The 23,195-nt window shown below is 45.0% G+C and overlaps 2 protein-coding genes across 2 annotated transcripts in view; one reads left to right on the top strand and one right to left on the bottom strand.

The window, feature by feature from the left end:
* The window catches only part of ITIH5 (inter-alpha-trypsin inhibitor heavy chain family member 5), a 53,771-nt gene extending 43,609 nt beyond the window's left edge, over positions 1–10,162 (bottom strand). Inside the window, exons 1-4 of the mRNA XM_009290412.2 lie at positions 9,969–10,162; positions 6,040–6,084; positions 1,365–1,528; positions 30–137 (exon numbers count right to left, since the gene is read on the bottom strand). Coding sequence (XP_009288687.1) covers positions 30–137; positions 1,365–1,528; positions 6,040–6,084; positions 9,969–10,088 — 437 coding nt within the window. The 5' untranslated portion in view covers positions 10,089–10,162. The remainder of the gene's footprint in view (positions 1–29; positions 138–1,364; positions 1,529–6,039; positions 6,085–9,968) is intronic.
* Positions 10,163–18,608: 8,446 nt separating this feature from the next.
* ITIH2 (inter-alpha-trypsin inhibitor heavy chain 2) overlaps positions 18,609–23,195 on the top strand; it is a 30,812-nt gene continuing 26,225 nt past the window's right edge. Inside the window, exons 1-2 of the mRNA XM_009290411.1 lie at positions 18,609–18,740; positions 20,303–20,377. Of these exons, the coding sequence (XP_009288686.1) occupies positions 18,657–18,740; positions 20,303–20,377 (159 nt within the window). The 5' untranslated portion in view covers positions 18,609–18,656. The remainder of the gene's footprint in view (positions 18,741–20,302; positions 20,378–23,195) is intronic.

The raw sequence follows: 23,195 nt of genomic DNA, 5'->3' as shown, positions 1-23,195 counted from the left end.
CAGAACACAAACCAATGCACGACACTTACCTTCCATCTGTAGGGCTCGGAGGTTTCTTGTGCCTTGCTTTGTCGTCACTGTTATGTTTCTTTTCTTTCCCTGTGACCTCCCCATAATAAGTCTTGTTGCCGATGCTCCTGGAGAGACCAGAGATGGCAGCATGACCACTCTGCACCCATATACAGCGACAGCTGTACAGCTTGCTGTAGAAGGGTTCACAGACTGCACACATGTGAATAGGCTAAGTGCTGCTGGTGTAATCCTCCTAGAGTCCACTTACCTCACTGAGACAGAAGCCGACTTAGAAGTTCCCTGGCTGGTTATACCAGCAGAGTACATTTTTAGCCCAGGAGTTTACGTCTCTAAAATGCCAGTTCAGTAGATAATCTCCAAAGCATAAGAATGCAAACCAGAAAGCAAAGCAATTGCCAAGAATCCCAATGAGTGCTTTTTTTTGTCTGCTCTCAGATTCACCATCTGTGTCAATACACATGCAATATTCAGGATGACGGCTCTCAGTTAGCTGCCTCCCTATCTAAAATGCTTCTCCCTGGGAATGAGTTACAGGGCCATGGATTCCATAAGGAAACAGCCCTTAACATACATTTTGGCTGGTCGATGGCAAAAGACTGTTCTTCCTCCTATTCAGTCCAAATGGAAGTCTTTCTAAAAGAGCTGGTCCCCTATCTGCTATGGTCAGGTCCGAAGTTGTGGCCCCAATATCTACCCATAGGGGTATCTGAGCATAACCAAACCAAACATGTTTTTGAAACCAAGAGCTTAATTTATTCCTTAGTGAGTCATTTCAGTATGAGCTTGGTTGCCCTCTACTTGCTCTATTATCTACAGAGAATGACTAGCACCTCCAGCAGCAAGTGAACCTATCTGCTAGTTGGAGTTGATTCTCCTCCTCCATTGACAGTATGGAGAACCTGGAAGAACAAGGATGCTTCTTAGGCACCACAGTCAATTAGGAAAGATAACTATCGTGCACCAGTGTTGCTGAAACTTTAATTGGAAAAGTTTCTGAGGGCTAGGAGAGATTTTTTGGTCCAAATCAAAGAAAGAGGAGGAGAAGGAAGTTGTTAAAAGACACCCAGATGGGAAATAGAATAATTTTCTTTCCCATGTACATTGAGGACTTGAATCTTAGCATCCTGTCATCCAAGGACTTGCTCTGTGCTTTGGGGCCATGACCAGTCTCGGATGGAGTATATCATGTGTGTGGTTTTATTTTTCCCAAAGAAATGCAAAAAGGCCTTGGTATAGTCCTACTGCAGATTAGCCAGTTTTTGAAATCTCAGAGCGCTATCTGTGGGATGGGAGAACCATTGTCCACCCAGCTGTCAGCATTACTTACTTACATGGTAAAGTTGGAGATGAAGGCGGCAGCTGGGATCTGCATCTCAAACACAGCTTCACGTGCCTCAGATCCGCTGTTCACCATTGTGCACGACACCGTGGTGAAAGCATACCGAGAAATGATTGTGGATTTCACAGTGAATTCAGACATCCGAGGCCTGGTTTCCTGTAGGTATCGAAAGGTTACCTATTAACACTGAGAGCTAGATAACTCACCCCTGCAGTGTTTCAATGGCTTTAATACTTAATATGCTCAAGCAAATTATCACCCTATGAGTATTAGACTCCCCTATGAAAAACAGTCAACAGCAGGCAAAGTGGGCTTGCCCTCAAAATTTCAGGTGAGCTGCAAAAGGTAAACCAGGAACATGGTACTGCCTTTGTTCACGCGCAAGAGCAAAGGCCACAGTCATTCTCCAATGCTTGGGAAGGGTCCGGGAAGGACGAGAGCTCTGATTATTCCAGCCTTTATTTTGTGAAACACACTGACAAAATCCACCTGTATCCTAAATTGCACCCTTCAACTCTGACTGTGTGAGAGGATCAGGATTAGTCCTTTATGGCCTGGGAAGAGAAGCCCAAAATATGTCCCCATAGGGTCCAGAACTGATGTCAGAGAAACTGCCCCGTGGACTGTGCACAAGAGCAGATGTAAGACCTCTTGAAAGACTGAGATCACTGTGTATGAAGCAGCATCTTCAAATTCACACAATCAGATCCATGTTATGTAAACAGAAAAACTGCTGTCAATGGAGTAGGTTGAGTCCTCCTCTGCTGAGAATCCATCCTGGAGGTCTCAGCCAATGGATGGAAGAGACTTAATAAGAAACACTGACACTGTGACGTCTCAGGCAAAATATTTTAAGCCTTTTAGCCCACACTGGATTCCTTCCAGGAGAGAAGCAGCAGAGGCTGCAACGAATGACACATGATGTAGCAATAGAAGCTGAAAGCCAATTTCAGCTTCTTGGGAATGTGTTTTTGTGCACAATTCCTGGGTTGGAGCATTCCTCCAGTCTAACATGATTTTTTGACAGCAACATCTCCATGGAGCTCAACAGTTTTCTTCCTGGAAGACTTCAGTGTATTTAACCATAAGCAGTCCATGTAAAAACAATTTGTATGTTGCCTTAAACAGTCAAAGACCAAACCCTCAAAAGCAGAAGGAAGCTAAAGGGTAAAATACATTGCAAATACAGAGCAACTTCACTAAGCCAAATAAACTGAGACTCTTCCTGTTGAGGTTGATAAAAAGTCACAGCCACTTAAGACTTGTGAAGACAAGAATATGCTCTTCAGCTGCACTTCCAGGCTTTTTTTCTGAACAAAATTCATTTTAACGAAAAGTCATTTTGACAAATGACTTAACAAAGAGAGCGAGTTGTTGTATGAGTAAGTATGAAACAGGAACATTTCTGCAGTAGCTGATGGCATCAGAAGCAGTAATAAGTGAGCATCCAACTAACCAAGCTGCTGGGCTAGTGAATTCCAGGCAAATGATAGAATGAGGATCCACTGGAAACAAACACAAAACCGTCAATAGCCTTGGAAATAAAGCCCCACCTGTCTACACTTTCAAGGCTTGGAAAGACTCTGATAAATGTGTCTCAAATGAACCTAATCGTGATAGATATCTTTAACAGCTGGAGAATGTGTGATGTGCTCTGTGTCCGCTTAGCACAGGCTCAGCTCACACGGAGAACAATGGCAAGAAATTAACACTTCTAGGGTGTGATTCATCTCACTGATTTCAGACAGCTCAGTGTGATGGATCTAGACTAGAACACATCTGCTCAGATCTAATGTCCCCCCCTTAGGCCACTAGTGGCTTTTACTCAATCGCTGTTGATTAGAACTAGATCCCGCTGTTCTTAAGACCTTCCCTGATACTTAGGCATGGCTTTCCAGTCTCATTACCCCGAAGGTGGAGAGGATGGGGAGTTTTGATCGGAAGTAGTGTTGTAGGAACGTTTCCAGATATAATGAGCTGACGATTCATTTAGTCTTCCATACCACTAATTGCCTGTGGCATAGCAAGAGATATAGAGGATTTAATAACAGAAGCAAAAGAATGAATCTGAAACTACAGCAAATTCTTTGGTTCTAGATGTCCTGCATCCACTCCCATGTTCTGCATTTCATCGTAAGCTGTGGGTTCAAACACGGTGGACAGCTCAACAGCAAAAGAGGATCAAGCCCTTTGCCTTTTAGTTGAGATACAAGGTGGTTCTGCAGTGACAGATTTGACACCGAGTCTAACACTGTGAATGCAGTGATGGATTTATCTGAAGTCAGAAAGTCTTTAGCATGTGGCAGAGGACATGGACTTGCCCTTGTTATGACAAGAACATAAGAATGGTTGTATTGGGTGAGAACAAAAGCAATTCTAACCCTATAGCCTATCACTGGCAGAGATCAATAGAATCATAGAATCATTAAGGTTGGAAAGAATCATAGAATCATAAAATTTTTCCTTACATCCAATCTAAACCTCCCCTGCATGTCTGCATCCTGTCCTGCATCCACTCCCATGTTCTGCATTTCATCGTAAGCTGTGGGTTCAAACACGGTGGACAGCTCAACAGCAAAAGAGGATCAAGCCCTTTGCCTTTTAGTTGAGATACAAGGTGGTTCTGCAGTGACAGATTTGACACCGAGTCTAACACTGTGAATGCAGTGATGGATTTATCTGAAGTCAGAAAGTCTTTAGCATGTGGCAGAGGACATGGACTTGCCCTTGTTATGACAAGAACATAAGAATGGTTGTATTGGGTGAGAACAAAAGCAATTCTAACCCTATAGCCTATCACTGGCAGAGATCAATAGAATCATAGAATCATTAAGGTTGGAAAAGACCTCCAAGATCATCGAGTCCAACCGTCATAGCGCATACTTAGAGAAGAGTGTAAAATCAGTCCAACCTGCACTGATACTACCCAGAAATATTCTCTCAGTTTTCAGTAATTTATGGCTGAAGGAACTCCTGAACCAAGGGTGGTATTTTTGTGCTTAGTAAACCTTCTTCTACGACTTTACACAGCTGCTTTTTGAATCCATGTAAACTTTTAGCATCCCCAACATCTTGTAGCAAGGAGTTCCACAGCTTAATGATATTTTATATGAAGAACCACAACGTTTAGTGTTTTTTTCTGAATCTATTATTTGCTGGCTTCACCTGATCTCTGTCATATCTCTATCCCACTGAACAAGCTCCAGCTCTGATATCCTCACAGACTGAGGAACGGCAAAACCAAACGAAAAAAAGACATTCAACACCTCTCCCTTTTCCTGGTGGATAGGAGTTGCTGCTGGATAAAGCAAACACTGAATAAGGGCATCACATACAACTGAGGATGAAAGAACTGATTCATCTTCCCATCCCTGGAAGGGATCTGCCATTCCTTGTATATAGAAAATATAAATGGTGGGGGCAGAGGCAGTTTCCAAACAGGTTGCTAGGCCGGGCTTGGCGGGCAGCCCAAGTTCCAGTCTGTGATCCTTACGCATTCCCTGGAGCTCTTGCACAATCCATCAGCGCCTGATGCTCTGACTTACAGCTGCGCAAATGCCTGTTTGTTTTCTCTGCTTTTTATTAAGGCCTTCAGAAGATGAGAGGCAGCACAAAGGAAAAAACAAACCAAACCATTTGTTTAATATTATTATTACTGTGATTTATTATCCCTATTAAAAATAAAGCTAGGGATTGCCAAGGTGGCAGATTAGCACACTGCTATGAGGCAGGTTGGCTGGATGCTTTATGAAGGTGTCCTGGTGATTATGATGAACTGGGAGCTGAAATTTTCTTGCCAAACAAATTATTTTATGCTTGTTTACATCAAATGTTTGGAAAGACAGAAGAGGGATGAAGATCAATGAAATACACTCCATGTTTTTACCTTTATCAGTTGCTTTAATCAAAACGAATTGACTGTATCTCCGATTAGAAGTAATAAACTGGTAATAAGACTGAGAGTTGCTCTCCTCTAGGCTCCTGACTCAAATCTCTCAAAGATCAAAGGGACCAGAAGCTATTAACATGAGATGGCTGCTCAGTGTGTGAAATGAGTTCCTCCAGTTCTAAACTGGGAAGCCCCCATGCCTCAGAAAAGCCAGAAAAATAACTGGCCGTGAACAGCAATTTCACTGGCTGCCTCTTTAGTCAAAGTTTTGATCTAAGCCGTGCAACTCTCAGTGCAGAAATATAGCCAGATCTCCCAGATTTGCTGTACATCTCACAACTGCAGGTAAACATCTTAAAGCTTAGGTTCCCATGCCGAAAGAAGGATATTGGCTTCCTTGTTTTCTTCCTTTCTTCAGTAAATTTTTGCCTCTGCATCAACAGAGAACAACAGAGATCTTCAAATTTCAAAGCAAACTCTCCCTTTCCCTTTAAATTCAATGAGATTTCATCAGGCTTATGTTCACTGCATGGTTGAGGTTTGTAAAACTGGATGTTCTCTCTCAAATCTGGGGTTGAGAAGATGTTTTGGGAAGTATTAGAAGAACCTGTACCTGTTGCATTGACCAAAATGAAGATTTTTTTTTTTACCTAGAATCTCACCCTACCATCACCCACTGACATAGTTCATTCCCGGGCACTGGGATGCACACAAACATATATAGAGAGAGCAAGTGTAATTCCCATGAGGTAAAATAAAGACACAGTGTGATACGTACCAGCCTCTGCAAAAATTTGGCCTGTCTTGGAACACGGCGTGCAACCTGCAAAGAGTTAAGGGAGTTAATAGAGCCTAGTCAACTTACAGAAGACATGTCACTTGTTTAAATCCAGACATGGGTTTGTGTGACTGATCACCCATGGCCAGGTTCAAATGTTCCTCTGGTTAAAATTAAAACCTAAATCTCTTCTGTATTAACAGACCCACTGATCAAAGCTCAGCAGTGGAATGCAGCTCTCGCAGGCGAGGAGGTACTGTGTGTTTTGCAAATGCTACTTGTCAAGAGACCCTCTATATGAAGACAGGAATCTCAGCCTTTAGCCCTGGCCCTGGACACTATGTCTTGGCTCTGGAAGTGTATTCCCCTATAGCTTCCTGTGGAGCCATACAAAGGCTCTGTGTCACTGTTTTTGCCCCGTTGCGTGGTATATGGCACGTGATAAGAAGGGCTGCTAAATGGTCCACAGTGCTCATCAAATGTCATGCAGGACCCATCTACATCCTCAGGTGAGTAAAAGCCAAAGCCCATTCCCCAGTCCAGAAGTGGTCTACATCCGTGCAAGAGCACTCAGCACTCATCATGGGTTACAGACACTGGGCAGGGAGAGGGCTGAGGGCACAACAAGCTCGGTCACCTGAGGCTGTCCTCAGCTCAGCACAGTGTGGCTGCTTCGAGCTTGAGCAGTGACCACGTTAACACCTAGCACCCATGTGGTGGAGCTTAGCACGCATAACTCCATTCTGCTGCATGTGTGGACCTGCTCCAAAGGAGGACTTGTGTAAATTAATGTTACAGCTTCAGCTTTATTTATACTACCTCAATAGCAGATTTGTTGCCTAAAAACTCTCCACAGGTGCTATGGATTTATTGCACAGTGACAGAAAAGCACTAGTTATGTGCAAAAAGGGAAGGGAATAAAGATATTTAAACTCAGCCACAGATTTTATTATGAAACAAAGTGCTTCACATATGACAACGCAATCGTACTCATTGTATTGCCCCTCACAACAACAACTCCTCTGACTTTTTCCCTGCACATGGTGTAAGTCTCAGCTTAGCAACATCGCCAAATCAAATCCCTCCCAAAACAGAGAGTACAAGTCTCTTGTCAATGAGGGAAGCCAAGTGACTTCTTAAAATGTCAGTGAAACTCCAGAGAGCAGAGGAATGCAATGATATTTTTACCTGATTTGCCCTTTCTGTTGATTTACACTGAAATAACAGCACTCCTTGACAAAGAGATTATTTTATGTCTGTTTGTATCATGCATTGCAAAGCTAAGGAAAGCCCAATAGAGAAATTAAACAGTCTCCTCTGCTAGAATCCTTATTATTTCCTTCTTCATTATTTTAGCCAACATCTTGTAAAATTAGAACCAAGGAAAAACAGCTCCCTTGGGAAATTCTCAATGGAGAGGAGAGGAGAGAGGAGAGGAGAGGAGAGGAGAGGAGAGGAGAGGAGAGGAGAGGAGAGGAGAGGAATTCCCTGCAGTTTAAATTTTGGAAGAAACTTTCTGTCTGGGTATATTATGTCAGGCAAGTAAAGCACCTCAGGAGCCTGCTGTGAGAGGCTGCAGAGTCTCCATCACTGTAGGTTCTTCAGAACAAGCCAAACAAATGTCTGTGAAGTTGATCCTGCTTGGAGCAGAGGCAGGGATGAGATATGAGTGATCCTCAGCACGTTTTTTACTAAAGGATTACCTTTTGGAACAAATCCACCTATCATCCTGTATGGAATGGTCACAATGGTTTTTACTGACTAATCAGTGAAACTGGAAATTTGGTTACTGGTTTTATCTTCTCCCACCACACACCCATTTTGTTTACTTGCTGATTTGCATAAGAAGGTGTTGTATGACTTGGCTCCTTCAAAAGCTACCTTTTGAAGTATTGAGGATAGCCAGTAGACATCGGTGAGTAGCTAAGGATCACCAGATAACAGTATTCTGTTTGCTAGGACTTCATGACTACTGCCAAAGCACTACTGCAGGGTTTGTGGTACTGATCAGTCCATCGAAATGTTTTGAACAAGCCAGCTTCACTAGCATCATCTAATGGAACAATTTCCAAGTTCCCATCAACCTTTATCTTTAAGGCCTTCCAAAGCACTCATTAAAGCCCAGTAATTGCTACTAGTGACCCCATAGCTGTTGCCATCTGCTAGTGTTAGCATGGTATACAGAGAATAAGCTGGGCAGTAGCAACCCAACTACCCGTGAAGAGCTATCCAGAAGAACTACCTCTAGTGCAACGGTAATAACTACCAACCTTGTCAACTACCTTGGCAGAGTGGTCAATCATTGGATGAGCCAACAAGTAATCCACACTTATTGCAAATACAATGATCCTGCAAAGACCTGTGTCTGTACTTGCCTTTGTGTAGGAAGATCCTTCCAGTTAAACACAGCCTTATCAACTCTCAGAATTAGTTAGAGATTTGCTTATAGGGGATGTAGTATGTTGATCTAGGGAAGCATTTGCCTCTTCTTAACCTGGCTTACATGTTCAATGAGGATGGACAGATGTCCTCTTCTAGATCTGGCTGTCCCAGGGGACTAGATCACCACCTCTATTTATACATCACTGCTTTTCTGTCGGAAGTTACTGCTGCCACTCATCTGCCAGCAGCACAGCTCCTGTGAAAACACCTTTATTTGCCTCAAGCAAGATCAGCCAGGTTATTTCAATGCTGTGAGCCAGTTGCTTGAGCTTCACAACTGTTTTTCCCCCTAAAGCAGATGAGTGAGTGTACCCAGATACCACTCCACTGGCAGGACAGTAGTGGAGATATTGTCTTCCACTTGGACAGGTAAGTCTGCAAGACACTTGGTTTGTGGCTGAATTCCCCAACAAGGAATATGTGTTCACAGTAATCAGGATTGACAACAAAGTTGCTGAGGTCCTCATACTGGAGAGAGGTGGGCACTTCTGGAGACAAATTCTTCTCATTCTATCATGGGTGGGATGAGCAACTGAATGACCAACTCTGAGACGGGTACAGATACATATGAAAAGCCTCACTCTTCCCGCTTATGGTATGGCAGAAAATGTCAAATACGGGTATCTAGTGACATTTTAGACATGCTAGGGTATCCCACCTGGCCTCCAGCAAGGCACAGGTCTTCCATAGGTCCTGCATTGTATCTGCCAGTCCCACATGGGTGTCTCAGATACTACAGAACCTCTCAGATCTGATCAAATTTAGATAACACATTGATGCCCTAAGTGACCCAAAGTCGCACATGATAGCTCATATGGACCTGAGGGATGTGAGCACAGATCTGAAGCTCAGCCTTTTAAATCACAGCCTCCTAAACCACTATCCAAACTCTCTTGCTAACCCACAAAAAGTTCATTGCCTTTTCAGCCCTATTTCCCCAGAAAATCTAAGCCACACAACAACACAATACAACAGCCTTTACTTGCAGAATATATTTTTTTCTCTCCTGGTCAAGAAGCATTTTACAAGCTGAAACTCATGTGGTTCATTTCATCCAGGATGAGTTAAAAATCAAGTATGGTGAGACTGAGACCATAGGCAGAAAAACTTTCCTCCGAGCTTGAAATACTCTGAATTACTCAGACTGGCGTGCAGCCAGGACACTGCGTTAACTCCCTTGTCCCTGCGAAACGCCTCGTTAGCACAGCTCTCGGGATGTCAGCTTTGAACCCAGCCCCAGGCAGTAGCACCCAGAACGGGAGGGTGCCAGTGTTCTCCTGGCTTAGCACCTCCAACAACTGCCTGGCTCATTGGTAGCAGCCTCCCACAGAGCTGAGCTGCTGCCGCAGCCATGGGCACACTGCAGGGACGGGTGCAATAAATGCAGTTTTAGCAGACTGCCCTGCCTGTCAATACTAATGGTTAAGAAGGGACAAGCCAGCCCCGGCCACCAGATGCTCCCGAATGACGACCGCCTTAAAACCTACTTGCTCCATGATGCTGTAGTCTGCCATCAGCTCCTCTTCCAGGTACCTCGCCATCAGCTCCGAGTCGGGCTGCCCCGCCGAGGTGGAGAAACCCCAGCAGAGCCACAGCCAAAGGAACATGGTGGAGGGGGAGCACTGGCCGGGGCTCCCTGCCCCGCAGGTGAGAGGAAAGCCCCGCTGCCTGCAGCTGCTGCCTGCGCTGCTGGACGGGCTGTGAGGAGGCTGACAGGAGGCAAGATGACCCACCCTCTTCTCCTCCTTCCCAGCTCGGGACCGGCCCCTTTTCCACTCAGGGCGGCTTCCTGTGCTGCCAGGGGCTGCAGGAGATCCTTGCAGGGTTTCCATCCTGCAGCTACTCCCCTCAGCCGGGAGTCCCGTGGGCCGCTGGGCACGAGCCACTGCCGTGCCCCTCTCGACGCCGCCCTCAGCCTCCATCTCACCTCGTGCGGCGTAGAAGGGTGGCGCTGGGGGTTCCTGAGGCGCTGCCACCTGTCGTTTTGGCACCAGCAGCACCCCAGCCCCGTGGTGGCCCTCAGCTGGGGGGGAAGGCTGAGGAGACATTTCCTCCACCTGGCTAGGCACTGACAGGGCCTAAGATGGCCGCTGTCACACAGTGCCCGCCTGAAGGGCTGGTGCCCAGTGCCAGCGGGAGCTAGAAGGATGCGATGGGCTGCTGGGGTGTCTCCTCATGGGGTCAGCCATGGCATCGGGCAGGCCTGAACGGCTTACACCACAGTCCATATTAAAAAGCACCCTCCTACCCACGCCCTTAGGGAGCACAATCCAAGGACACACTTCAAGGCTGGGGCTTTACCAAGGAGTAGTAAGACCCTCCGGTTTCACCCTCTCTGAAGGGACACCTTCTCCTACTCCCTGGTCTGGAGAGCCCTGGTTTGTTTGTGAAAGCTGCCCCAGGGCCCACCATCCTGGAACAGGGCAGGGCTCCCTCCGCACCCTTGCCTTGGCACCCCGCCGGGCACCCAGGTGCCTCCCCGCTGGCGAAGATGGCCAAGACCCATACTTTCACTCCTCTCTCTTATCATCTGGACTAAGTTTCTCAGCTGGGCAAAGCTGGGGTAAGCCTCCTGCTCTTCCCTCCATTTCCCAGAGGCAGAGCCCTCTCCCCCGCGACCAGCCCCAGGGCAAAGGCGGACACTGGCTGGGCAGGCTGGATCCCCACCGCTCAGCTGCCAGGGACGTTCCTCCAGGCACAGCTGTGCCAGCTGGCACGGACCGGGCACGTTTCATCCCCAGGCGTTCGGGAACTTGCATCTGCAGCGCTCACCTAACCCCAAATCAGATGCATTTACTACTTCATTTTTCTATGCCAGCAGTAACCTCTTAAATCCAGCAGAACCAAATTTCCTCTCTTTTTGTTTGATTTTTTTTTTTTTTTTTTTTTTGCAGGTGCTAGGTGCTGCACGCACAAACCTGTCAGGATTCGAACCACTATATTTTCTTTTTCCTTTCCAGCTCTGGGTCATCAGGGACTGAAGCTGTTTTGCTTCAGCTCCAGTCCATGGCAGTGACAGTCCAGTGAGTGGCTCAATGTCTCTCCAGCCTTGCTGGGATTTATAAACACACCCTTGGGCCACTGGTTTCTCCTTCTGGACAGACACACGTGCACCCACCTGAAAGCATATGTCCACTAAGAGTATATGTCCTGGGAGCATTATGTCCTCCAAATCTAGCATATGTAATGGAGGAGCAGGAAGGTGCTTGCTCCCCATTCAGAAGGGATGAGGGGAGCTGGAGCTGGAGTAAAGAGAAGGGGCAGCAAGGTCAACACCTTTGGAACTCCCCTTTAGCAAATCGATGGCTCAGACTTAGGCTGAGGACACACTATGTTTACACACAGGCCCCTTCTGGCATTGCCAGCAGGAGGGAAGGAATCAAAAGCCTGGCCAGCCCCTCTCCCACTGGGATCAGTTCACCACTGGCAGGTACAAAGGCCTCTGGAGTGGCCACATCCCCGATGGGAGCTGCAGAGCTGGGCAGCACTGCAGGGTATGACAAAGGGCTTAGGTGGCTGGAGAAGAGAAGATGGGGGGAAAAAGCTGGAGGGAGGCCAGGGCAGGATGCTTCAGGCCCCCAGAGACACTCCAAATGGTTGCTGTGCCGATCTGGTCCCTGCCAGAAGATAGTCAAGGCATTATCTTCAGCTCCTCACCATTTTAAAGGGATATGGAAGAGGGCTCAACCATCAAGCTGGGAATCAAGAAAGACTTGGAAGCAATGGTTCAGGCTGAGACCTGGTTTAAGGACACACAAAAAAATGGTTTGGAGTGTTTTTCCTCTGGCTCCAGTTTGTTTCAGCATGTCTTGTCTAGCTCAGACACAGAAGTGCACTGGAGTAGCACGAGAAGTTGGGCTGCAGCCTCCTGTGCCCTCACTACTGGCATTAGGGTGGGCTGCTCCTCAACCTGCTCTGTCCATGTTTCACTAACCAGGGGACACGGATGAACAAAAGTCTTGCAAAATATGCTTAGAAATACTGGAAACGAGCATTTAAAACAATATCTAGAGGATGATTTTCCTAGTGTTTTGGAAAACCTAGAGGAAACCAAGGCATCCCTGTAAAAGCAAGTCAAAACTACCCTGCTAACCCTAGAGGTAACAGTAGTTCCTGGGCAGGAAGGGGAGATGTTTGCCAGTTTGAAATAACCACTGGGGACTCAGGAGGCATTTGGAAAAACATCCACATCTCACCGGCTATCACTCTTTGCCTCCTGATCAGTATTCAGCTTGTTTCTACAGCCACTCTGCTTCTCCCACTGCACAGGTGAGGAGCTGAGGGACAGAGTAAATCAAAACAGTGAGACAGTGCAAAGATATTGCAATAAAGCTGATCCTAAGCACATGTGGTGAAAGGAAAATATTCAGACCAAAACAGGACCCTAGAGCAGGTATGGGATAACCAAAGGGCATGAATGAGTGAGCTGGGAAAAGCACTGCCCTTCCCAAAGAGATCAGGAGCAACCAGTTCTGCTCATGCTCTCCTCAGCAAGGGCACATAAGGACACAGCACGTAGCTAAATAAGGCCAAGGTGTGTTTCAACGTGGTTCAGATGAGGTTAGGTTTGGTAAGTGAACATTAAGCCTGGGGTCTTAGTTGTTCACATTATCCCCTCTTCCCCCTCCTTGGAATACGGTCTCCTGATTTTGGGGGCAAACGTGGCAGGCACTGTTCTGGGGATGCCATTGGAGACCAAGATAAGCAGTTACTCAGGTGTGTTCACATTAGACATGTTTGATGCTGACTTTTGCCGACTTAGCAAGATGAGCAGCTGTTCTTTGGGTGGGAGCTCAGCAAATTAAATTGCCTGGCATGCCTGCGGCCAGCATGAGCAGAGAGACTGGGGAGAGGCATGATCTAACAGCTGAGCTTCCACACGCATTTCACCTGGAACCGATCATGTTATATCAAGGAATCTTTCTGTGTTGACACACAAACACATGCACCTTGGTGATGCTCTGCCATCACACATCTGCATCCCCCTGTTTTTCCATGCAAGGCTCATGGGTAGGACTAGTCTTCCTCATTTTCACCATACCAGTTAAATAAACCCTGTAGGGAGTGTTGAAACTAAAGAAAATGTTGGCACCTTCTAGCTCAAGAGCAGGGGTTTTCCAGACTCCAGACTGAAGCTGAGGGAACAAGATCAGAGCTGCATTTAGCCATAACATCGGTGCCATGGTTGCATGGATTCATAAATTAAAGATTTCCAGTTCTCTGTTCTTCTAGGTAGAAGAATGGGACACCAGACACGCACCTCATGCAGAGGGACCTACATTAAATGCCCAACTAGAAGTGTCTGAACCACAAACTAAATCTACCCAAAGCCCTACCAAACCATAGAATTTAGTGGCATTCAAAGCCAGCAATTTGATCAAGAAATTGGCAAGAGTCCCAAAGGGTTACACAGACATAGACATAGATAAATGTCCAGAGGTAAAATTAATTATGGTGAAGTTCAGGGAATTACATTAAATATTTTCTTTCAGGTCTTAATCTAATCAATCTCCTCTGAAACATCTGGATGGGACCTGATGGTCCCCAGTTCTCACACTATTTGGGAGGTTCCTGTGTTCCTGAAAGGTCTTTTCTGGTGTCCCAGTGCCTGCTGATCTCCCTGTTGCCATTAGCTGTGTGCACCATGGCCCAGCAGAGCATTTCAGAACTCCAAAATCTGGTATTCTTCTGATGAAATACACCCGAAGTCTCTGCCAAAGGGCCTTGGTGCTGGGGATGTCTGACTCTGTCTGGGGGACTGCTGTGAAACCCACTTTGAAGGTTCATCAGGGCAGACAGGCAGGTTTGCGGAGTCCTGGTACCTGGTATGTCTCTGTTGAATGGCTGGGGATGTCTGACTCTGTCTGGGGGACTGCTGTGAAACCCACTTTGAAGAGTTCATCAGGGCAGACAGGCAGGTTGCCGAGTCCTGGTACCTGGTATGTCTCTGTTGAATGGCAGTACAAAGAGAAGAAAGTTGAAGCACCAAGAAAGCCTTTTCTATATGTCTGTATATCGTTTCTCAGAATGGTTGGTGTGTAGTGGGATGAATGTCAGGGCAGTAGGCACCCTGGGTAAGTGTGTTGCCTTGCAGGTATGCCCTGTTCTTACCTGGATCACTGGAATTTTTCAGATAAGAAATTCAATATGGGAAGGGGAAACTGGCTATCTCATAAGACACAGAAATTGTGAGCATTTCTCTGCGGGTGCAAGCCAAGTTAACGCAGTTTAATTATTCTGAGGGACAGACTCTGCCCAGCAGTAACTCCAAGTACTTCAGGGAGGACAGTGCATGAAAACTTCCTTCCAAAGGAATCCCAACCATGAGAGGACAACTCATAAAACAGCCCAATGGACACATACCACAAAACATCTTACTGAGATCCTGTCCTCCTCATGAAATTCTGGGGAAGTTCACCTAACCTGATAGCAAATGGTAGGGCTCTGAGCATCCTCAGCACTTGTTCCTCCCATATATTTTCTGTATGTTCTCCTTGAGAAATTTCAGCTTTTTGGACTCTCTTGGACAGTATATTTGAGCAGTTCGTGCCATCTAGTGGTCACACTGATTTCCCAATCGTTATTTTTACCGAAAAAAATTAAGCCACATTTGGTGATTATGAAAGCACTGAAATAAGGGGTTACAAAATTAATGTTTAAACTAAACTCTGTTCGAAAAGGACTTTTTCATCTCTTCAGAGCAGCAGTGATTAACTTCCCGGTCCAGGGTCCCAGATACCTCCAGAACAGCTACCTTAAGCTTTACGTTTCTGATGAGAAAGGACTGGTCACTCTGAGCTAGGGGCACATGTGTGAACAGAACTCAGCTGAGATGGAAAATTCAAGCTATAGTAGATACCGTCAACACAACAAAGACTGGGTGCCCCATGCCTGCTGCTCTTGCAGCCCTGGATAAGCCCTGTCATAGCCATAGCCCCGACCACACTCATGGAGGTATTCCTAAACTAACTTTAAGGTAGCTAACTTAAATACTGCTAGGACTACAGGCACACAGCACTGAGCAAAATCCACCTAAGAGACTGAGTAAACACTGAGTCCAAGGCATATGGTTAGATTGTCAGTCCCTTGACTACATGGTTTAAAGCCAACCTGGATGTTTTATGTACCACAGAGCTGTAAGCCAACCTCCTGTTTGAAGCAGCATGCCTGGGATCTTAATGCTGAGATTCCCCTCTGCTCAAAAAGCCTACAATGGTGATAAATGCAGAGCAGCTCACTCCAGGAGGTAGAAGTCATTTGATGAAGCATAGATGCCCCCAGAGCTGGTGTCCTCCTCTGAGCTCTCTGTCTGGACTCCCTGTATTGTACATGGCACGAATTAGACCCAGCAAGGGCAGGATTCATCCCATTCTATGGTGCAGAGTCAGGCACCATATGGTCAGAAAAAGTCTATTTATTTCCATGGACTAAAAAGGGAGACAAAGCTGTACAGTAGGGTAATCCCATCCCTCATTATGCTACTTCCGTTGACAGCCGGCTGAACATGAGCCAGCAGTGTGCCCAGGCGGCCAAGAAGGCCAATGGCATCCTGGCCTGTATCAGAAATAGTGTGGCCAGCAGGAGTAGGGAAGTGATCGTGCCCCTGTACTCCAAGAAGGACGTTGAGGTGCTGGAGCGTGTCCAGAGAAGGGCAACGAGGCTGGTGAGGGGTCTGGAGAACAAGTCTTCTGAGGAGCGGCTGAGGGAACTGGGGTTGTTTAGCCTGGAGAAAAGGAGGCTGAGGGGAGACCTCATCGCTCTCTACAACTGCCTGAAAGGAGGTTGTAGCGAGGTGGGTGTCGGTCTTTTCTCCGAAGTAACAAGTGATAGGACGAGAGGAAATGGCCTCAAGTTGCACCAGGGGAGGTTTAGATTGGACGTGAGGAAAAAATTCTTTACTGAAAGAGTGGTTAAACATTGGAACAGGCTGCCCAGGGAAGTGGTGGAGTCACCATCTCTGGAGGTATTGAAAAGATGTGTAGATATGGCACTTAGGGACATGGTTTAATGGTCGACTTGGCAGTGTTAGGTTTATCATTGGACTTGATGATCTTAGAGGTCTTTTCCAACCTTAATGATTCTATGATTCTATGATTCTATGATTATTGAAGAACCCTGTTCCCATCCTCCTCATTGTCCTCCTGTACACTCCCCTCCTCCGTGCACATCACTTACCCCCACCTCCATGGGAAGCTGCAACACAGAAGATGATCTGGAGCAACATAGGGGAGGGGAAGACTGGCCAGGTCATGCCGTTTGGGCCTGAGGGATGCAAAACTGCTTATCGAGTGACCTCTGCATTCAGAAACTGTCTTTTCAGGAGAAGCAATGTTGCAGGCTCTACATGTGCACCATCTGAGAACTGAACCAGAGCTTAGGGAGAAAGTAATAAATAAGTGGTGTGGAGAACCATTGTGTAGATGGATCAATGCAAAAGCAAGATGCATGTGCTGTGAAGGCTGTGTACTAGTTTGGGTACAGCCTACAGGCTCCTAAGCTTTCTAGTAAATCTGGAGCTATGTCATCTCCAAGTTTAACATCCAGGATTGCCCAAAAGACTGTGGGAGAGGACAAATCAGGACTAATTATTCAATGCCTCTTCCAGCATAACATCTGTGAAACAGTATATGGAGCTATCATGTGACAAGTTCAAAGTGATCAAAAGGCCATGGTTCGTTCTGTGTATGCTTAAGGTGTAGAACTTCTTCTCACAGGATGCTATGAATGATAATTTTTTTATCCAATCTCTTCAGAGGAGATGATAGGTTTTTGGAAAATAAATTAACTGAGGACTGCTAAATAAATGGAAACCATCTCCTGATCAGGATGTACCATAGCTACAAGTAGCTGGAGACTAGGAGGGTCTTTGGAAAAGACCTTAAGTGCTTGCTCCAGTTCTTATGTTCTCTCCTAAGCACCTTTGGCAGCTCTTACATGGCAGTGAGCTGAAAGGTCACTACTCTGCTTGGGTTCCTTGTGAACCTCCGAATGCAGTTTCAGGTCTCAGCCTGAGAAACAATCTGTTGAAAAGATGGAGGAAGGATGTGTAACAGCAGACTGGTGCTGCAGAAATCTTTCACTGAAACATCAAAAAGTAACATAACATAGGGTAAGATAACAGACTATAATTAATATAACATAGTATATAATATACCTGAGAAACAATCTGTTGAAAAGATGGAGGAAGGATGTGTAACAGCAGACTGGTGCTGCAGAAATCTTTCACTGAAACATCAAAAAGTAACATAACATAGGGTAAGATAACAGACTATAATTAATATAACATAGTTAATATAATATAATATAATATAATATGTAATCTTGTCTGCTGTTTTGTCCCTGGGTTCACATAGTAATTTTCCATTGAGGTTGCTCAGATGTCTGCAAATTTCCTTTCTTCCTGGAAGAATGGAAGGGGTACCCTGCTCCTTTTGCCAGAAACCTGCTTCCTCCCTTCTTTTCCCCTTTTGCTTTGCTGGCTTGCTTTATCCCATCTCTTGAAGTACCCAAAGAGGCAGGGAGGCCAAAACAGTTTCAAAAGCACCCAGGAGCCGTACAACATGCATCTGAAAATACCATCAGATGTTTTCACATGACTAACTTTGAAAAACTAGAGCTATCCCACCACCAGCTATGATCCTTTCCCAGCTAGAGTGGAAAAAGGGTATTTGTGTGGGTCAGGATCCAGCCCAAAGGTCTCTGCCAACCCCTGTGAGACGGCTGGGTAGGAGGACCCTGGGAGAAGCAAAATGTTGCTGCCTCTATCACTCTGAGAACCAGTCTTCACTTCATTTACTATAAACAAACAAGCTAGGAGCGAGTTCTTGCTTTGATCTTTCAAAGTTCTGGATACTCCAAGGTCTGAGCCTAGCAGGAAACTAGTCAAACATCACGGGAAGCTACAAAAGCAAGAAGTGAGCCTATCCAAGCCTGAGCTGTTATCGAGCGCAGAGGCGAGTGAAGACACTATTTGGATAACCCTTGCTCAGGCACCACAGCTCAGACTTACGTTGCAGGGCAAATATTTACCTACGGCCTAAACAAAGTCAGCGTTTCAAAACTTTGTTCAAAATACTGCATAACCCTGAGCTGTTTCCTTGAACTTGTCTCAGAGAAGGAAAGATCTTGTGTCTAGTACCTATGCGGGCTGTTCTCAGGAGACAAGCAGGAAGAAAATGAAGCATCTGCTCTGCTTCCTGGTTTTGTTCCTCATTTCTGGAGTAGGAAGCTTTGATCTTGTTATCGATGAAATCCCAGATGTGAGTATTTCCAGGCAGGGCCTAGGTCTCCCTTCCTTGCTGAAGTCAACATCGAAGCTGCAGCTGGCTTTTGTGGGAGCAGAATTGGGTCATTGCTTCACAGCTCTGCTTGTATCTCATGATTTCTCTTCTACTTTTAGCTGTAAATGGGATTGTTCTGATAATTGGTTTTCACCTGTCATTTGTAGTGTTGCTTTTTTAATATTATTTAAGTTGAGATAGTATGAGCATAACTCCAAGTTTCTTTTCAAGCAGGATTCATATTTTTACCTCAACTTTGCCTTTTCTGGTGGTTTTAACCTTTAAACATTCAAGTGGGCTTCTATGTTCAGAACTTCAGCATATTTTATATCCTGTTTCCCTGGAATAAGCAGAAACAGAGCACCTAGATATCTTTGTGGATGGGGTCTCCTGTATGAACCACTATGAACTTCAACAAAGCTTCATATGGACTCAGGTTTTTCCTAACAGGAATTCAAATAAGGAGTTACGATCCTATTGACCGTACATTCCTCAGCAGAGGGATGAGGTAATTTATAAAAGAGCTTGTAATTGCTTAGGATAATACAATGATAAAAAGAAGTACAGTTATAGCTTTGACTCTGAAGCTGAGTCCAAATTTAAACCCCCGGACTCAGGTGAACTTAGGTTTGGGTGTCTATACCCATTTCCACATTGCCATATTGCAATATTTCTGTGAACTCAGCAGGGATGGTGTGAAGCTTTCTTTTCCTTTGCAAGATTAACAAAAAGAATTAGTGAGCTGGTATATCCTCTTTTTTTATCTTCTTACAGCACTTTTCATGACACAGTGAGATTTTTATCCTGAGTTTTTAATTCCCAGGAAAAATATTCCAGACCTGTGGCCCTTTCTAACCATAGATGCTGTATCAGTTTAACATCAATGTGCTTGAACAATTTCAGTGTGTATATGCTATCATATAAGTTGGAGAGCAACTCATGAACTTAAACTCCTTTATTGCCATAAATTAAACTTCTAACAAACTTTAATTAAGACTATTACTGTGGTGTAAGAACCACGCTTCTAATTGAATCAGTGCAGCTTTGCACTTGGAAAAGACCTGATGTTCCTTTGCTGTCAATGGGACAAATTCAGTTCTCACGTATATTAGTATAAAACCAGAGACAATTTCTACTGGTTCGAGCAGAAATTCTCTGAACTTGCTGGTTTAAGTGAGATCAGTATCTGAAATGCTGTAGTTACCATGGCTGGACCCATCCTGATGATAATCTGCCTCTTGTTCTTTATGGGCATTTCAGCGTGTTAAATATTAGTCCTTGTTTCAGAAGGAAAGGTTGTAAAATGATAGTAAAGGTCATGGTCTTATAAGAGTGTATAGAGCTAGCTGGCCACAGATGGAAACTGAATGTGTGAAGATGCAGCATTTTGGTCTCAAATGTTTGCACTTTTGCTCCCCATTTGCACCAAGGGGAGCTAAATTCCCTTTGGAACTCTATTAGAGTGTTAATCAATAATAAATCAAGTGATAAACAGTGAGGCAGCAGCAACAGCTCTTTCTTTCTTCCTCTTTCTCCTCTAGGAAGTGGAAAACCTGATTGACCTAGAAATTGAGGGATTTCCTTCAAGCTCCAAGACGAGAAATGGCAGGTACCAGGTACAGTACCCAGAAATGCTTCAAAAAAAGGGAAGCGAGAATGCCTGGGAGCTCTCTCCAGGCAGCCTGTTCCATGTCAAGGATTGTGAGTGTGCAATCAGGTGGGACCAGCAGGTGCTTATATGCACTGAGACCTCCATATCTCTTGTTGGGATAAGAACTGCTGCTATCGTTTATGCAGTACCTAGCACAACAAGGCTTTGTTCCGTATCTGAGCTCCTAAGGAACATAATACAGATGCTAAACAATGGAGATACTTGTCTGTCTAACTTCATGTGTCGGAAAAATCCCATTGATACTGCTGGGGCTTTTCCATGAGAAAATGGAAAAGGACTTCAGACACTGGCAATATAGGCTGAAACCTTTCAGTACTGCAGGTAGTCCATCCATTCATATTTAACTTAAGTCAAAAGAGTGCAGCACGGTGTCACATGGGTAATGAGCTGGTGGAGTCTGAGACCAGGGAAGAAAATTTGCTTCCAGCATGCTGATGGGTTGCAGATTATTGTATTCTGTCGGCTTCTGAAACAGAAACATTTAAAACAGCATTGCAGGAGTTTTCTTGTGTTTTACACAGTAGTAATTAACGATAATAATAATGAAATCAGATGTTCGAAAGTATTAACTTTTATTACACTGAATGAAACAAATGATGATCAGAGTGGACCTTGTCCTCCACCAAAGCTCTGGTGCTGCCCTTCTTGAGCTTGTTCAGTATAGTGAAAACAAAAGAACCTCTTGAGTAAAGTTGGATTTTCCAGCATCTTTGAAGTTAAGCACAGGCAAACATGATTATTCTTTATCCTAAGGCTTTTTGAAAGGGGCCTCACACAGAGTGTAAATGTAACTTATTGACACCTAAAGCCCCCATTACACTGCCAGAAAAATGGAAGATTTTAGCACAAATATGAATCAAGCCAGCTCACATTTGCCAGATGAGTATTTAAATAATTTAATCATGATCTAAGCAGGAATCCTCTCTAGCTGCACTCCTTCAGGTCATCATTTCTTTCCAACATGTCTGTATTAGTGCCATATGTATTATGTTGCCTCTGTTCCCCAACTTTCTGGACACATAGTGGTATAAACATACGCATGTAGTAATTTGCAATTCTACTAGTGGTTTCATTATACCAGTTATTCCTTATATTCCCATATATTATTTCCCGTCCTTTACCTATCAAATGAGTCTTTGCAAACCAGTAGAACTAAGATCTCAGCTATGGGATGAGCTAACCTTATGTTAGTTGAGTCACAATAAAATATTAATAAATGAGATTAAACTGAACTACGTGAAACATCTTGAGACAGTAGCTCTTGGCCAACAGCAGGCACACAGTTAGTTACTGTTAATGACTAGAGGGAAACTGTCTTCCAAATTACTGGTTTAGCACTGTGTTTTTCTACAGTGAGGTCACTAGCCCATTGGCAACAAGACGACAGAACTCCTCTGCAGACTCTACTGATTAGCTCTAAATAGAAAGAATTGTTTTCTAGGTCCAGATCAGGTATTCTGGTGAAAAATATTTGCTCCTGAGTAATTCCAAAAATACAGTGTCTCAGGTATGTGAATGGTCCTCGTGACCACAGAAACAGAGTGCCCCATGGGCTGGAATGCAGGTAACCTTGTGAACCTCTATGTGACGGTGCACTGCTGTTATCTCTGTTTTGGAGATAGATAACGGCGCTTGCGTCTAGACTGTGAGGCAGGATGTTCTGTAGCATGTCCTCCAGTCTTGGTCCTGATCTCTGGCTGTCCAGAGCCAGGTGAGATCACACCTATTTCCTTACTGCTCTGCCTGCCCGGTTTCCTCTCCATGAGAACCAGCACAGGAAGCAAATATGAAAGGAGAGAGAGGGTGGAATCAGCTGGCTGGAGACACCCCCAGCTTCCAGGGTATAAATGCAACCAGAGAGACCAGGATCCATCTGAAGCACTGTGAAGACAAACTCTGCCAAGCCTTAGGTTTGAAATTGCTCTTCTTGCACCTCACAGTAAGGGTCACGATCCCCAAAAGGAGTCTGAAGAGTCTGCAATGAAATTGCAGTGTGTTAAAAACTGCTTAGGAAATGACTCACATGAAAACAAGTGAATCTATGAGGAAACAGCACCTCAAAGAACTGGGAGGACATGCCAGGTAGATCTCATCTTCTTTGTAGTTTCTCATGGTGGGCATCTGCTTTTCAACCTTTTTCATGCCCCAGTAGAAAAGTAATTTCCTTTGAATGCAGTAAAACATCTCTGAATCTGCTTTCCTTGTTTTACTAAGTCACACCTCAGAAGTAGCCTGTGGACTGCAACTTGAAAGCAATGGTAAGTTAGGCATCCGATAGATGACGTAAAAACTGCAATCTCTTGTAATATGTTCCTCCCTTAGACGATGACGTAAAAACTGCAATCTCTTGTAATGCATTACATCTTGTAATACGTTCCTCCCTTAGATACCATGGCTTCTTCCTCCACGGACAAGGACAGGAGGAGTCAGGGCCAGCAGCCCTGGATAAAAGTTAGCTTGAAGTACCCAATGTTTTCTTGATGGTAGACTGCATACTCCCTTAGATACCATGGCTTCTTCCTCCACGGACAAGGACAGGAGGAGTCAGGGCCAGCAGCCCTGGATAAAAGTTAGCTTGAAGTACCCAATGTTTTCTTGATGGTAGACTGCATAGTAGTTCATAGAATCATAGAATCATAGAATCATTAAGGTTGGAAGAGAACTCTAAGATCATCGAGTCCAACCGTCAACCTAACACCACCGTGCCCACTAAACCATGTCCCTAAGCGCCTCATCTACACGTCTTTTAAATACCTCCAGGG

The sequence above is a fragment of the Aptenodytes forsteri genome, unplaced genomic scaffold, assembly GCF_000699145.1.
Source record: "Aptenodytes forsteri isolate BGI_AS27 unplaced genomic scaffold, ASM69914v1 Scaffold173, whole genome shotgun sequence".
Classification (NCBI taxonomy): domain Eukaryota; kingdom Metazoa; phylum Chordata; class Aves; order Sphenisciformes; family Spheniscidae; genus Aptenodytes; species Aptenodytes forsteri.
This window is presented reverse-complemented; position numbering and strand designations above follow the sequence as displayed.